A 17,137-nucleotide genomic window follows, 5' to 3' on the forward strand; every position below is an offset into this window, starting at 1 on the left:
GACCTCTTATTTACCTTTTTCGTGACAAAATGTAGCCTATCTTCTTTTCCAATGTCGAATCTATCCCTGTGCCAAATTTCATCGCAATTGTATGAACGGGTTAGGAATGCATAAAGGACATAGGTAGTCGGGTACAAACACTTTTTGTCATTTATATATTATATAGATTAAATGTATTTATTATTTGACAATTTAAAAAATGCATTACCTAACTTATTATTTCTTAAATAAATTAAATACCAGCCCTAATTATAAGATCAATTAATAATTATTAAATTAGTGCTATCTAATTATTGAGATCATTGTTTTATAGCACATCTTACTATTATTACCCAATAGACTACATTTACAAAAATAACATCAGTTACTAGTACTTATTACATATTATTATTAATTTTCAGAAATGCTAATATAAAATATGTATTATTAATATTGACTATTGCTACTGCTTTGCAAACATTGGTTTGAAATGAGAAAATACAAGAAAAATTAAGTTTAAAACTAGTCATTGCTACAGTGGAGTCTGTCACTGTTAACCTTCACCCATCGGAAATTTACCAATAACCCAAATGTGTCTCTGATTCATAGTAGGCAGGTATATAATATAGTATAGACCCCTGTGGTCCAAATCCAATATATTTTACATTTACAGTGCACTGTAACGTAACCTAACCTAAGCATGTTTACTGCTTAGTTCTTAAAATCTGTAGTATACGTCATTATACGTCCATCGACTACACTACTGTACTTTATTTTTATTATAATTTGTGCAATACACAGTCAATAGAACTATAACAATATTTACACCGTCTAATTGCGACGTTTCAATGCGTTCTACCCGTTCATGAATCATAATACACGTACCATGGTAGCATACGCAAATGTCAGTTTTAATACCTATTTAGTGATGTCTTGTTAAAAAAGAATTTTTTACTCTGCCAAAAATATCAAGGTACTTATACTATAATAGAGCTAAATTAACACCGTTACATCAATGGTATTACATCTTAATATATACACAAATATCGAACCTGTTAGCAATAAATTATGAAATATACATTATGTTTAAAAAATATATATCATGATTTATTATTAATACCTTTAAAAAGATATTGCACATTTACACCGTTAACAAAATGATTTACTTCGAAATATTAGTAGCTTGTAAGAAAAATATATTTCAGGTACATTTTAGTTTTAAATGTAATACCTATCTATTTGATTACTTTATAAACAATAACGGTTTTGATTAACATTCGAAGCATAGGAAGTCTGTTCTAAAACTACTAAAACTGTAATAGGTCGATACGCCTAATACGATTTAATAGATACTTATTAAAATAATATATCAAAACACAATAACATATAATATATATAGTACATAATAATTGTACCAATATAAATGTAGGTAGGTACCTACACAATTATCGATAATAAATATTGATCAATCATCGTGTTGATACATAGAATGTGTAAACCTAACACATATTATATTATACGTCGTGTGTGTGTTACGGTCTTGGGTCGTTGGGTTGAAGTTTCACGAGCTTTTCGCAGATTTCCCAATATTTCTTGGCGTTTCCTTCGTCTAAGACATCACTTCTCAAACTGCCTTCCTAAATTTAATAAACAATAATTTCATTAAATTTATATTACTTCGATGATTAAAAGCGTATAAATATATAATCAAAAGAGATTATATTAACACTCCCGTCGCCGCGGTCGATTCCCTCCATGCAGAGGCGAATAATATTATTATAAGATTAAATGAGTGCTAATCGAATTTGACATAATATTATTATTATGTGTCGTTTGTCCCATCACATCGCCAACAATAATTCATATAATTCATGAGTTATTTTAAGATATAATAATCCCGTACTTGACTTTCCCGTATATACTCTCTATTGCGAGGGAGGTGGACGACCTGTGGCACGAGTTACACTATTGTATAGCAGAGTACATTTAACGCGTGATACAGTGGCACGTGAAACATTTTAAGTGGCACGCGTCGGCGGATAGGTGATTGGTAAGAAAAACAAATCGCCCACTAATCAAAAGAGATTCTAAAACCAATTAGACATACCTCAAAATAGACTTATATGTGGTATGCTCAGAACACAATTATTTATACTGCACAATAAACAATATTGCTTATTGTTCATATTATCAATATCACGCTTATTGCCAATGACAATACAGAAGTGTTTATCGATCTAACGACGTGCGTTAAGCGACCACGACCTATCACCTATACCTAACTAGTGGGAAACGACGGTATATCGGCGCATAAAAATTAAGAAGTTTATAACGGAAATCACGGAAGTTGAATTTACAAGTCTGGTAAGTTGATTGAAGTTAAGTAAATAAAAACAAACGTTATATCGATGGCATAAATCACGGATCGGCGCGCACTATTCGTAATTACCGGAAAATGCAACGTCTAAACGAATGTAAAATAATAATAATATAATAATATATCATAACGCTTGTATGTGCGTATACATATAGGGATTTTTTTTAATTTGGAACTGGGCTGAGACTCTTATTCTGATTCATTGCACATAATTACGAACTTGTCACGTAATATATTTCATGCCTGGAATATGTTTCATGCACCGAAATATATATATATTATGTATTAAAATCATATTTACTTTGCAATCTTTAAAATATTTCCCGCTGGTCTTAGCAACGTCTTCACTGACGGTCAAGTAGATTGAAGTTTGTGCGCCTTGTTCGGTAGTCTAAAATTAGATCAAATCAAAATATGTAATAAATAGTAATAAACAGTTAGGTAGTTTGAAACTAATAAATATACTTAAATAAAACTGATTTAGTATAATGCTACTACATATTTTACTACATATGCGGTGGCGCAGTGCACGCAATATAGTATATTATCATAATAAAATTATGGTACTATGATCTATGAGAACACTAAACAGCATAATACATAATGTATGGTTTCAATATTTAAAAAAGAAATGTTATATTAAGATATGGTTTTAAAAATACGGTATTTTATTTATTTATTGTATTATCCCATTTTATACTTTGTATATCGTATGCGACGACGTGTATTAAACTATATGTAGACTATGATTATTTTTTATATTATACAATGTTCATACATATTGTATAGGATATATACAGAGTGATTCGTTAAGTATGCTCACCCCTTTTTTCCTTCAATAATGTAGTTTTTCAAAATCTGATTTTTTAAAATTTTTAAATATGCGTACTTTTCATATTTTTGAGAATTTTTGTACTACCTACTTGAGGAGTGTCTTGTGGTGATACGAACTTCAGTATTTCAAATGAGAAGCTCCATTTTCAACTGTAAATTATTTTGTGAATAATTTTTCGAAAATATTTTACGTCTCAGAATCAAAATGTGTACCTTCTAGTAGTTTTTTAGTTACATAACTTTGTATTCTATGGATAAACGGTTCATAGTAATGGGTTTATAAGATATAGAGGCTATGTTGATTTAAGAATTGTATTCATTAAAACATCTATAAACTTCAATAATTCGTAAAAATGGCCGAAGTATAATAAATACTAGTTCCAATTTACGTCTAATTAATATTTTTGTAAAACTATTTTTAAGTGCTATTATAATATTACTTTAATTAGTACAAACATTTTAATAACTGAGATAATACTCACTCGAATTTTTGAAGAAGGTACATTTCAAAATAATTATCAACTAAATAATTTACAGTAGGGAGTTCTCATTTGAAAATCAGAAGTTTGTATCGCCAGGACACTCCTTAAATAGTACGAAAAAATTCAAGAATTTGAAAATATTTTCATTGAGTATGTTTAAAAATTCCAAAAATCAAAGTTTAAATAAATTCATTATTGAAGGAAAAAATTGGGGTGAGCATGATTGGCGAATCACCCTATATATTATTATTAGATTATAAGTTCCTTTATTTTAAACATTATGCAAATTAAGTACCTAGGTACAAAATCATTTTGCGGCTCATGTAAATCCAAATGTATTAACTTTTAACATTTAATAATGATAAAAATAAGATAAAATAGAGAGTTTTAATAGAGAAATTGGAAAATTAACAAAAAAGTTAATACAAGATAATTTACTAAATTTAAGATAAATATTAATAAATTAGGACCAATAACTAACGATTTAATGATTAACAATTTTAACAATCAGAAATCAGAATACTTGTGTTTTTTTTATCCATAAGTATTATAAAAAATATTATAATACCATTGTATAAAATAATTACAAACGACAATGTATAGTTGCTGAACGTAGCAATACCTACTGTAGCGGGTATTATAGTGTCATGTATAAAACTATTATTTTATGCATTTATTAATATTTGTAGTATACAAATTCACATCACTAATAATACGTAATAATGTATATAATATTATAATAATTATATTCTGACAAGCATATTTTTTTCATTTTAAACACAAGGCACAAATATAATAGCTTGTACGTTTTTTTAACATGTTCCTAACTGCGCCACTGTGTAATAATATGATTTGTCATTTTCGACGTTTATTTTAAACACATAAACAATATATTATACAATATATTATATTATATGAAACATACCTTAAACATGGTCTTGACGATCAGTTGCAAGCCCAAGTTCAACGGGAACGGCACGTTTCTCCATATTCCGGAGTCGATGATACCGGGATGAAGGCAATTGCACGTGACACCTGTTCAACGAAAATATTATTTTAGGTACATTTTATCGGTTTAGAAACCATTTAGCCGTATGTCTGTGGGAAAATCACCAGAATTGCTGTCTTTGAGTTTGCGTGCTAATTCCATTGAGAACATGATGTTGGCGTATTTGGAGACATAGTATAAGTAAGCGGGAAATTGATCGGTCGGATTCGGTTTGGCCAAGTTCAATTTTGCGAGCTTGTACAAGTCGGACGCGACTATTACAATCCTGCTGGGGGCGGTCTTCTTCAACAATGCTAAAACGAAAAATACTCTTAAACTTTTATAATAAAACATATAGCTAATATTCACCTAAACAAATTCCTATTGTTCAAAAATGTAGACTATAGCTTACGAGACATGCATGAGTACCTCTATATTGAGTAATATTAATGTACATATTTCAGTTGAATTTTGATTTTAAATTTTTATTTAAAAACTTCTCGAAATATAGTTCAGCCATACTGACTGTAGTACATTTTATTATTATACACGGTGCGTTACGTATAGAACGATTATATTTTAAGTATGATAATTAATAATTATTATGTTATGCATTCTTACGTAAAAGTAAATGTGTCAGCAAAAATGGGCCATATTGATTGGTGGCCATGGTAAGTTCTAAACCATCTTCGGTAATTTTTTTACCAAAAGTATTAGCCACGCCGGCATTGTTGACTAGTACGTCCAATCGAGATTCTTGTTTGTTTACTTTGGCTGCAAATTGACGTACTGAATTCAAACTGCTTAAATCCAATTGCATGAGCACCACGTCAGAGTTTCCACTACAGCTGATGATTTCGTCTGAGTAAAACCAAGAGTTATTCAATTTTTATGTAAGAATAATAATAATATTATAATAATATGTTCGATACATTTAAAAAGAGTATGGGTATAGTTGTTATTACAACACGTCTAACCCATACCGATCAATATAGTTAACACAGTTTAAGAAACAAATATTATAAACGCAATTGGTTGATAAATAACGAAAAGCACACTGTATGAGCATAATATATCAATTGTCGGGTTTCCATACTAGATGTATATTGTATACTACATACATGAACCTGGGTCAAGTTTTCGAACATTAGATGTCTTAAAGTTACGGGTTGTAACTTATAAAATTGTTCGGTACCTATAATATTGTTATAAATAAATACAACTTAATTCATAATTTAAAATTTGATGTTTAAAGGAATATCAGAGATGTTTTCTAACCACAAACTATGTATCATGTATTTATTGTAACCTAATATTATTATTAAATAACAAGTTTGTTATTCGGCGTGTGTTGATGAATAACCTATTTCCTTTTTCTATTTTTAAATTTCCCAAATTAATTTGCGTGCCCGTTAAATAAAATATTAACTTTTATAACGATTTATTTTTATGAAAATGACTTTTAGGAAACATGACTTTCAGACACTTTTCACACAGAACCACTTTTTATATATTTAAATAATGAGTCTAAATTGAATACCTACATGTCTCGATACCTCACCATGTTTGTTCACTTTCAACTCGGTTGCCTATCACAGTGGCGTATGCGTATCTTCTATATGTGCCTTTTTTTTGGCTGATTTTTGAGGTGGTTACGGTTTATTCTATAGATATAAAGTCGGTGGTTAAAATAAATTAGAAAAATTACGTAACGGATTATAAATTAGATTTCTATAAAATCTGGAAGAATGAATTTCCAATTGATTAGAGCTTTTTCTGTTATTATAATAAAGATAAAAAAATATAAATTTTTATTATTTGGCTTATGACATCCCTCTCCCCAAATTCCTGTGCACGCCACAGCCCAGCACTCCAATATTTACCAAATGTTTAAAACCTTCACGACTATTTTAATACTCCGTGCTAATTAAAGTACTGACTTATTATAAACATAAATTATCAGTTCAATTTAAAGTGAATAATTCTGCAGTATTCCAATAAAAAACAAAAACAGTAATTTAATTTTTTTATTTCGAGTTAATTAAAAAAAAAAACTACAAATTATAATTATTTTCGTTTTTTGCAATTTACAGCAAAAGTTGTCTAAAATCTCAACGCAAATCTTTCAAATTAATATTATTGAAAAGCGGTAAACACACCATGCTAAAAGTTATTAAACGAAACATTATAATTAATAAAATATAATGATACGAATTATGTAGTTGACGGTTGTACGAAATAACAGCACAGAGATTTAACTAATTTAACGTCAATAAATTTGACCATCAGATGCTTAAACTATAAATACATAATCGAATAACAATTCCAGTGCCATCGGATCCCGATGCGTTTGTTTTTTTTACTGTAGGTACGCACTTCAACCCGCTACTAAAAATGTATGACGTTCCTACCTAGTACCTACATTACATTTTCCTACGTATATTCGGTAAAATATAAAATCCTATTATATAGGTACAACAAATGAAGCAGGAACTCAATCGATAGTCGAACAATTGCATGCAAATATTGAATTTTTATTATTATTATTATATTAACAATTGATTTTACCTCTAGCTTTCGATCCGGTCTCCATGTTCCTACAAGCCATAATGACTCTGGCGCCACGCTTGGCCAGATCTTTAGCCGTTTCTTTGCCAATGCCTGAGAAGAACATAATACGAAAATAGTTAATAAACAGTTGTAATCCGTGTGTAATCGCATAATACGCATAGTGTATACTATATATACATTATACATATAATATATATATATGTGTGTGTGTGTGTGTATAATAATATGTGCCACAAACATTACCCGAGTTGCATCCTGTGACGATTACGACTTTGCCTTTCATGATGGTGGTGCCGCGGTAAACACCTGTTGTCATCCAAGTGTACAGTTTAACAATGACCAAGAATATAACCGTGATCAGCGCGGCATAGGCAGCGATTACCACCAGGTTAGTCGTGTGAAGGTAAGAGAGAGTCTCCGAGTACCACATATTGTAACTATTGAAATACATCAAAACGCAACGATCGTAGTTAAAGTTCACATCACTATAATAGTATAATATACTCGTGTTAGTTTCTGTACGGTGAGTATTCGAAATTCGTAAAGAGATTAAAAATAGTATTTTTAACGAGTAAAAAATGGCCTTGGATTCAACGTGATGATTATCAAAATCCTTGAAAAGCTTATTTGGTAATCCCAAATAATAAATGTGTCTAATTTGTATTTCGTGGTTAAAAATGTGAAATTACTTAATATAATTGGTTAGGTAATATCTGTCTTATAGCGAAGTATTAAGGAGAAAAATATTCCTATATTTATTTTATAAGATGAATAGTTAATAATATAAATAATAATGATATATAAACCGATAAGATCCGATTTGAAGGAGAATGAGGTAGGTATCATATTTTTTTTTGAAATATTTTCGGATTCTTTGATAAATACTTCGAAAATTTTTTTTGAATATAGTTGTTAGATTGAATTAAACATAATACAGTATACCTGCTCTCGGTAACTCGAAACTCATGGGGGACAAAAAAAAATTCAACTTACTAAAAATGTCGAGTTATCAAAATCTTTATGTGCTATTGTTATTTGAAGGGAGATTTTATTTGTTCGAGATGTCGAGAATTTCGAGTAATCAAAATCTTAATGTTTTATTGTTATTTGAAGCGAATTTTATTTGTTCAACATTTTGAGAATTTCGAGTTATCAAGGTTCGAGTTACCGATTGTACACTGTATAATTTTATGTAGGTAGGTAATAGATATACATAGTTTGTTGATGTATAACGACTGTCCGTAGATTATAATTTGAAGTCTTAATACAATTAATCTTTCGCAAAAATAAGAATAAAATTACTTAAATTATGGTCAGGGAAACACAATAAAAAAGAGCTACAATAACTACTTAAAAAAATAAAATAAAATACGTTTTATACAAAAGATAGATAGCTTTCTCCCTATTGGTATGTGTACAATTTCAAAATCGTATCAAAATATACTTTATGATTTTGAATTAAGTTAAATGTGTACTATATAAGTTATAACCATCCTTAATACGTGGTATGGCGTTGTAATATTGTATAAAAGTAATTCAATACTAAATTGCAAGACCACAATAATATGTGGAGGATATGTAGGTATAACCATATGAATAACTTATCGTGATATGAATAAATTAATCAGTTGAGTACTATAATAACATTTCCTTAAGAAAAAAATATTGTGTTATACACAATAATAATTACAATTGCGACAATAGACTATGAATTATGTGTAGTCATGTACGTACTATATGTTTAGGACATATAGGTAATACTACATGAAATGTATAAACGTGCAATACCTAATGAATTATAATAACTTTTTGCGTTGGAATTTTTTAAGATTTTTGAGAGTGCTTGTTTAACTTTTATTATTTAATACGTGAGTGTACTTAATAATAATTGCTATAACTTATAGTATTAAATAAAAATAAAAAACGAATTGTAGGTATAATATATTATAAAAATATAAAATACCTACTTATTGACGACTTTAATACCATATAAGTTAACAAACGGTATATAGGAGATAGGTATACAATTTTCGGCGACCTCGGTCCTTGACTATAGTAATTTAAAACTATCTAAGAAATTATTTTGAAAAAATCAATTATTCCTACACATGATTTAAATATTATTATATGATGACACCAATAATGCAGTGAACATTATATTGTAATTTTTCATAAAAACTAACATAGTTATACTATCTATTAATTATAATAATAATAATTAATATATTATATTATTATTATTATAATTATTGTCCGTTTGTAATGGAATTTGAAATAATATTATAATAATGAATTGTATTTCATAGATGTTCGTGCTGTTTTGCATAAAAAATTAGCTACCTAGGTATTAAGTACATTTTCCGTAATAGAATTATTAGAATATGAAAATAGTTTAAACAAAATAGATAAAAGTATATACTTTATTTATACTAATTAAGCAGAACAATTTACTTTAAAGCTAGGTAACTTATATTTATTACTAAATATAAATATCACCGTTCGCCAGCGTTGATATAATTAAATGTAATAATGTTTTTATCTTGCTGGTTTCATCTTTTATACTCTATTTTACTAATAAAACAATAATTACTTAAATGTCTTTTCTTGTATTATACATTTATACTAAACAAATTATATTGTATTTTTATCATTATATCATTTTGTAAACTAACTCCTTAAAAATAAAAATAATACACTTCTGTGCATTAGTCCAGATGACAATGTTACCTACTAATGAAATGGCCAATAGATACTTAACTAATGCTTTTTAATGACCAATAAGTGTACGTGTACTGTGTAATTTTAATAGTTGTTAAATTACGGTCAACTGTCGAGCAATATATAAATTATTAATTTTCTGTTAAAATATATTAATACACTAATACACCATTATGGCATTATCTTTAATAATAAATACAGCTGTTATTATCAAACTGAAAACGTTTTATAATGTTATCTAACTACGTTATAGGTAAACGCATTTTTACGGAATTTCCGTTCGTCCCATAAAATATTGCTTTACATATTTTTACTGCTATAATGATTTTAAATTTTAGAAATATTTCGATTATTCGTATACTAACCAGAAACTTAATATCAAGCGTCGATATCGTAATGATTTATAAGATCGGTAGGTATCGTCTACAATTTATGATTAGTGATGACACGTTGTTAGAAAATCGTTTTGATTACTCACTAGGTACTTAGATATTAGATATTATATTGTATTGTGAAAAACCTATGCAGAAACGATAAGTATGTATTTTTACTATATAAAATGAAAAAAAAAATGTTTTACTCACGTTAGACGATCAACTCCTGTCGTAGCGTATTGTACGTGTGCTCGGTTACGAGTTAACAGCTATTGCACGGTCAGGTGAAAGTAGTACGGCTCTAAGGAAGCATGAACGTCGACAGCGAAGATAAAAACGACATAATATGCCGGGCGGAAGGGAGAGCGGTTTTTGAGTCAGTGACGTAATATAGGTAGACTATAGACGATGGCTATAACTCGTCGATGTTTCAGATCACATAACAAACATTGTGATAAAGAGAGAATTTATTTCTATAATTTCACGACAGGTAGTTGTAGTGGGATAGGAGTGTGTTGTCTGCAGAATCTGTATCGTAATATTATATTATTATATAGTACACGGTACCAGCTTAAGACATTGTAGTCGAATATATACATATATATATATATATGTAGACATTCACCTCTGAGATAATTTAAATGATATTATTCGGAAAGCAATACACGAAATTCTATCTGATCGTCAAAAACGAACGAATTTTGCGTCTGACCACAATATATTAGTCATTTACCCGTAGGTAATCGGCTCCAAACAAAAATCCTTTTGACCCAGAAATGAAAAAAAAAATGTTTAAAAATTAAATAGACTACACAATATTAAACTCATATAGAGAGAAAACGATTCCTACAAACTTCAAACGAAACGAGTAAAGGTGCGTACTTCAATTCTGTTTGGGAATAAATTTTACTAATTTGTAGTAATTTATCAGAAAACAATAAAAAAAAAAAAAATTGTATGTATATACTGCCAATTTGCAATGATATAACATTGACTGTTCTTATCAGTATAATTTTTTGTTTCTTGCAGACTATACTTCTTCAGATGTCAAATGTTTTACTATTGTCAGTGGAATGAGTAATTACTGCATAATTTATAAAACATGAATATTTTCTAGTCCGGGACTATTGAGTTATTTGCATGAGCATTAGATGAAATTTAACATAACTTATTGACTATTAGTCTTCACATTATTAACTCTTAACAACATTAACCACCATTAAAGCTATTTAAAAATAGTTGCTTATCCTTGAAAAGAGTTGATTTTCCTTTATCTATAATGATAAATACTATACACAATAAATATATATGTTAAATTACTGTGTCATTCATTTCAGGGTCCTAAAATAACAATAATAATTATTAAGGTGTTAACTAATCTGACAGCGATCAAAGTACTTTTTTAAAAACTATTTTCTCAAACTTGATTCTGAACGGGGTGACAAATCATAAATGTATTGGTTTTGCAACCATGTGTTTTTTTGTCAGCCATCATTTTTTAGAACAATAAAAATTATCAACATTGAAGGTAGATTCCGATAGAAAATTGGTTGTATAGGTACCTATATATACCGATCTATACGATGTATACTTGTATGTTGGTACAGGCGTGATTCCGGTGACCTATATTTTCAGAGGATGGGCCAAACACCTAGAAATGAACAATTTTATTATAACTTACATTGATTATCCTCAGACCTGGTGGGTCTCAATTTCACCCTGCAGGAGTCGCGCCAGCATCGGTATTGACTTTTGAGTTATGAGTTGATAGAAATATCATATAATATTATTTATAATTATTATTATTGTTTAATATAATATGCAATGTTTCGTCAAATACAAATGCACTCTACCGTATTACTAAAAAATAATAAATAAAAAATGAAATTGTTAAAAATGCAGTTTAATTAAAATTTAAAATATCTTTAAAGATAGACTGTTTCGATTTACTGTATCCTCACAAAATTGTTTTTTGTTTGTGATGTCTATCATATATAATTTATCTTTAACAGTGAGCACCAACACATCCATGCAGTGACCTACTCAATCCTGAAGGTACATTTGCAAAGCTACTTTCCCAGTTTTTTTTTTAAATTGTACCTATATCTTAAATAAGATTGATTCTTACATATGGCTGCGAAGCCTGGACAACGACAAAACATACAGAGAGAAAATTAAGAACGTTCGAGAACAGAGTTTGGAGGAAGATATGTGGACCTACCATTGATGAAAACACGGGGAACTGGCGTAGGAGATATAACAAAGAAGTGTATGATTTATTAGAACTAGCGCCAGTAACAAGGTTTATTAAGGGCCAACGTCTACAATGGTTAGGTCATATAATAAGGAGAGGGGAAAACGAAGCAGTTAGAGTTGCATTGGAATGGAAACCAAAAGGGAAAAGACCCAGAGGAAGACCTAGGAAAAGATGGATCGACGTGGTGGAAGAATACCTAAAAACACTTGGAGTTGAAGATTGGAGAGGAATAATACAAGATAGAGATAGGTGGCGAAATGTAGTAATGGCGGCAAAAACTCTTAAAGAGTAGATAGGCCAGAAGAAGAAGAAGAAGAAGAAGATATTTTAAATATCTACAATATGCCTGTTCTAAAAAATACCTACTGTACTGCGATTTAGAAATAAAATGTATAGTTGATTCATTCGTTCATTTTAAGTTTTAATACATGTTGTGAGAAATCTAAAACTATTTTTTAAATTATTATCTGATAAGGTACATATTTGATATTATTATGTTTCGCTGTTGAAATTAGTTTGACTGTTTTTCGTTCTTACTAAGAAAAAAATGTATAACTTGTCTTATATTCTTTTCATTAGTGATTAATGATTATATTTTTTTTCGTAACATAACTATACAAGCATTTATAAAAAAATATAATGAAATAAAAATGAATTTATGTACTTAAACATCCAAAACTACAGAATTAAGTATCAACTTACATTTCATAATTATTTTACTTACCTACATATAATCTGCGTCGTGCATATACTATTATCAAATATTTGCATTACCGTATACGTGTAAATTAGGTAGTAAATATTGATAATTAATTATTTTCCAACAGTTTATTTTTGACAGTGAAATATTTAAATATACATAATCAAAATGGTGATATTTATAAGTTATTTGTATAAAATATAAACGAACCACTTATACACTATCGATTAACAGAAAGACTAGTGATTGTTCAAAAATAGTATGTTTATTGTACCGCTTATAAAAGTTAAAATGTTAGCGATGTAAGAAATAGTTTAAAAATAATTTTATCTAGTATAACAACATGCCCTGAAGTTAAGCCCGCAATTGACATAAAGTCGAATATGTAGGTATTTAAATACTATTCATTATTAAAAAATAATTTTACTATTTAATGGCAATGTTGAAATATTTTACGGAAATAATAAATGGATCATATTCCATGGATTAAATATAAGGAAACTCAACTAGAAATTATGCCACTGTACATATAGTTATTCCTATGTATATATATAATATTATACACTGCAGTCCATGTATACTCACACAGTTACACAGTTGTTACACATGTGCATTGTTATTCATTTCTAGAAATCGACTACACATATAGCATTAATTTCTAAACGTTTTTTCTAATAAACATTATCCGCCTTTATTTTGAACTGAAGTAATATTACAAGGTACGTAATACAGACACCCACCGCCTAAAAAAAAAAACAGAAATAATACAAACTACGTAAATTATTCGTGTTGAGTGTGTACTATGTATATTTTTTTTATCCAAATTATCGGTCAACATCATAGAACAACTCGTTTAGTATGTAAATTTGTTTAATTTCAATTACGATAATATTATTGTCTCTTTATTCTAATAAATTATAGTAATAATACAATGACATCGTAATTATTAGATGATTTCACTGTGTCGGTGAAATATTCGACGGTATAAATATATTTTCATTTACATTTATTTACATTTTGAAAAATAAAAATAATATTACATTTTCATCAATGCGGTACAAAAGAAGGTCTAATAATATCACAATCCAAACTCAACTATTAACTATCGATATATTTATTCACTAAACCAAATTTCAAATCGAATCAATTTCTTCGTGTTTAATCTTTATTATATTTACAGAGACGTGATAAGGAAGGAGGGGGCAAAGGGGGGCAATTGCCACCGGGCGCCGTAGTTTTGTAAAAGTAAGGGGGCTCCTTTATTTACGCTTAATATGCTACCTGTGGCCCAAATTGTAGGGAAGGGGTGCGAATTTCCCCGGGGCGCTGGATTGCTTGACACGGCTCCGTATATTTATAACTCCCGTTAATACATTGTATTACCAGTTTATGGATAACTAATAACGTAATTTCCTTTCTTGGTTCATAATATTGTATGTTTTACATTTGTATTTAACTTACAGATGTGAAGAGGCGTGCATTTAATGTGAAAAGATCACACATCGTAAATTCTATCACAGTACTAGATATTTGATTTGAAAATATTTGTAACTGAAAAATATAAGGTAATGATTTTCAAAATTAGATAATTTATAATAGTACAGTAGCAAATAGAGTAAAAAGCAATAATAACCTCTTCTTTCGTACTAATATCTAAACAATGTCTGCTCACATCCGTTATTGTTTCTTTCGACCTGAGTGCCTATATAGAATAAACATACAAAGTATAAACAATAGATAAATCTCATAATAAATTGGATTATAATCCTAATGAACGTCAATACAGATGTATTACAAGAAGTCAGTGAGGAAATAATCATTTGTTTATTCCTAATAAAGTATGACAGCGAACTTACTTATGTGTCGCAAAAGTAATATTATAATAAATGTTGACTAATTGTGTGAATAACATTACAGTTATCTTCTCGTTTAGTTTTTAGAGAGGTGCAAGGCAGATTTTTGAAGGGGCCAATAGTCCCGCAAGCTCCTTGATATCTACCGCAATGTCAATAAATCATCTACTCGCCTGTTTCACGGTGACGTCCACTGTCATGGTGATGACGAAAAATCGGAACGTGTACTGGGAGATCCACATGAATATGTACACCCTGGCCAAGTCGCCGGCGGGTTGACCGACCGAGTTCTTCAGGTGGTAGTACACGTCGAATAGGACCATCACGCACAGGTTGCACAGCGACAGGCCGATGGGCACGGCAAACGCGGACTTGAGAGCGTCCATGGCCTCGCGGATCAGCCGGTGCCTGATCCGGAGCCGCTCCACCGCGTCCTCCAGCGGCTGTCCCGTGGCCGGCGAGTAATAGAAATAGTGCGGTCGGTGTCGGTCGTCCCCGTCGTATGGTATCCAACCATCGCGGCCGGGCGGCGGCTCGTCGCGCGCGCACCGACCGTCCTCGATCCGCTCGCCGATGGCCTCCATATCCCGGTTGAGGTCCGCGTACCTCGTGTACAGCGCGTAGAACAGCCGCACGAAGAGTGTCTCGTACAGGCACACGTAAATGTTTTGCGAGTACATGAGTACGAAGTACACGATCGCGGTCACCGGTCGGTCGTCCATAACAAATCGATACAAACGGAACGAGTTGACGGGTAAGATGAGCACCATGCACACACACAACACGACACCGGAGAACGTTGCGTGGTCGACGTAAAGCGAATTGGCAGAGGCGGCCGCAGCAGTGGCCGGTACCGAGTACGCGTCGATCAGCTCGGCGTGCTCGCGGTACGCCACCATTGCACCGCGGTACTTGTGCCAAGCGACGGCCACCGTCACCAGGCACGTGATGCTCACCGACCGCGCGTAGATGCCGGCCATTATGCTTACGTTTTCGTCGCAGCTGTCTCCGTCAAGCTGACACTCGAAGTACGGCGTCATCACGAAGTTCAACACGCACAGCGCGCCCATCACGGCCTGGGCTGCCGATCCGGCCAATCGGCCGAACCATCCACGACGCATAATATTACGCGTAATCTGCTGCGACCCCTATATAGCTGCGTCTTGTTGCGGCTCGTTTTCAAATCTACTACGAGCAAAATGTAAAATATATTCTATGAACACTATTTCATTATTTTTTTCCTCATTCAGGTGATAAGGAACTCAATTGAAGACCTGAGGGCAACAACAAGGCATCTCCATATTTTTGTCAAAATAAGTTATTGATTGCACATTTTCAAAAAAAAAACTGCCTCGTTTGGTGCAACAATCAGGCAAATCCGACTGTTAAATACAGAGATATCTTTTAAATGAAAATGTTTGGTTTAATTTTTTTGCAAGAACAAGACATCTCCACATGTTTAATATTATAAATGGAGATGCCTAGTTTTGATTTTAGTGTAACAAGACATCACCAAATTTATATTTTAGTTTCGAGATCATTGGTACGCGTTATAAAAAACAAATATTATTTCCATGGAAAATAAGTAATTTTTAACAATGAATAATGATTTAGGTAAGTGTACACTTTTTTCACATTAATAACATAATTATTCTTAATCATAACGAACATGTACTTATATCATTTCTTAGTGCAATAAAAATACATCTCCAAATGTTGTTTTTTTTTTTTTTTGTACAACAATAATAAACAGTTTAAAGTGCCTCCTGAAAAATTGTATTTATTGGAAATGTTTTGTTGTTTCATTCAGATTTTTAATTATAATGCAATGCAATTATAACATATACCCCCATACTACTCTAAAATTTGATCCTAAATAAATTGAGTTGTCGTTCAGGGTACATAGAAGGCCGAAAAATTTCAGCACGACATAGGTTTAGATATTATTATGCTTAGGTTTATATACCTACCTACTAGAGCTACCAGCTACCACTAAATAAATAT

The 17,137-nt window shown here is 30.8% G+C and overlaps 1 protein-coding gene across 2 annotated transcripts; it reads right to left on the bottom strand.

Moving 5' to 3' along the window:
- Nucleotides 1-910: 910 nt before the first annotated feature.
- On the bottom strand, nucleotides 911-10,683 carry LOC100167207 (retinol dehydrogenase 14). 2 transcript variants are annotated; one of them, XM_001949963.5, is made up of 8 exons: nucleotides 10,534-10,683; nucleotides 7,475-7,668; nucleotides 7,229-7,321; nucleotides 5,282-5,521; nucleotides 4,786-4,974; nucleotides 4,598-4,707; nucleotides 2,658-2,747; nucleotides 911-1,616 (listed from the first exon to the last, which is right to left on the bottom strand). In XM_001949963.5, the coding sequence occupies exons 2-8, from the start codon at nucleotides 7,659-7,661 to the stop codon at nucleotides 1,512-1,514; spliced, it is 1,014 nt and encodes a 337-aa protein (XP_001949998.2). In that variant the 5' UTR covers nucleotides 7,662-7,668; nucleotides 10,534-10,683; the 3' UTR covers nucleotides 911-1,511. The 2 variants fall into 2 exon arrangements, with proteins under 2 accessions (XP_001949998.2, XP_008184069.1); XM_008185847.3 differs by having other exon boundaries at nucleotides 7,475-7,716; nucleotides 10,534-10,657.
- Nucleotides 10,684-17,137: the final 6,454 nt, after the last annotated feature.

Source organism: Acyrthosiphon pisum, chromosome A3, assembly GCF_005508785.2.
Source record: "Acyrthosiphon pisum isolate AL4f chromosome A3, pea_aphid_22Mar2018_4r6ur, whole genome shotgun sequence".
In the NCBI taxonomy this organism is placed as follows: domain Eukaryota; kingdom Metazoa; phylum Arthropoda; class Insecta; order Hemiptera; family Aphididae; genus Acyrthosiphon; species Acyrthosiphon pisum.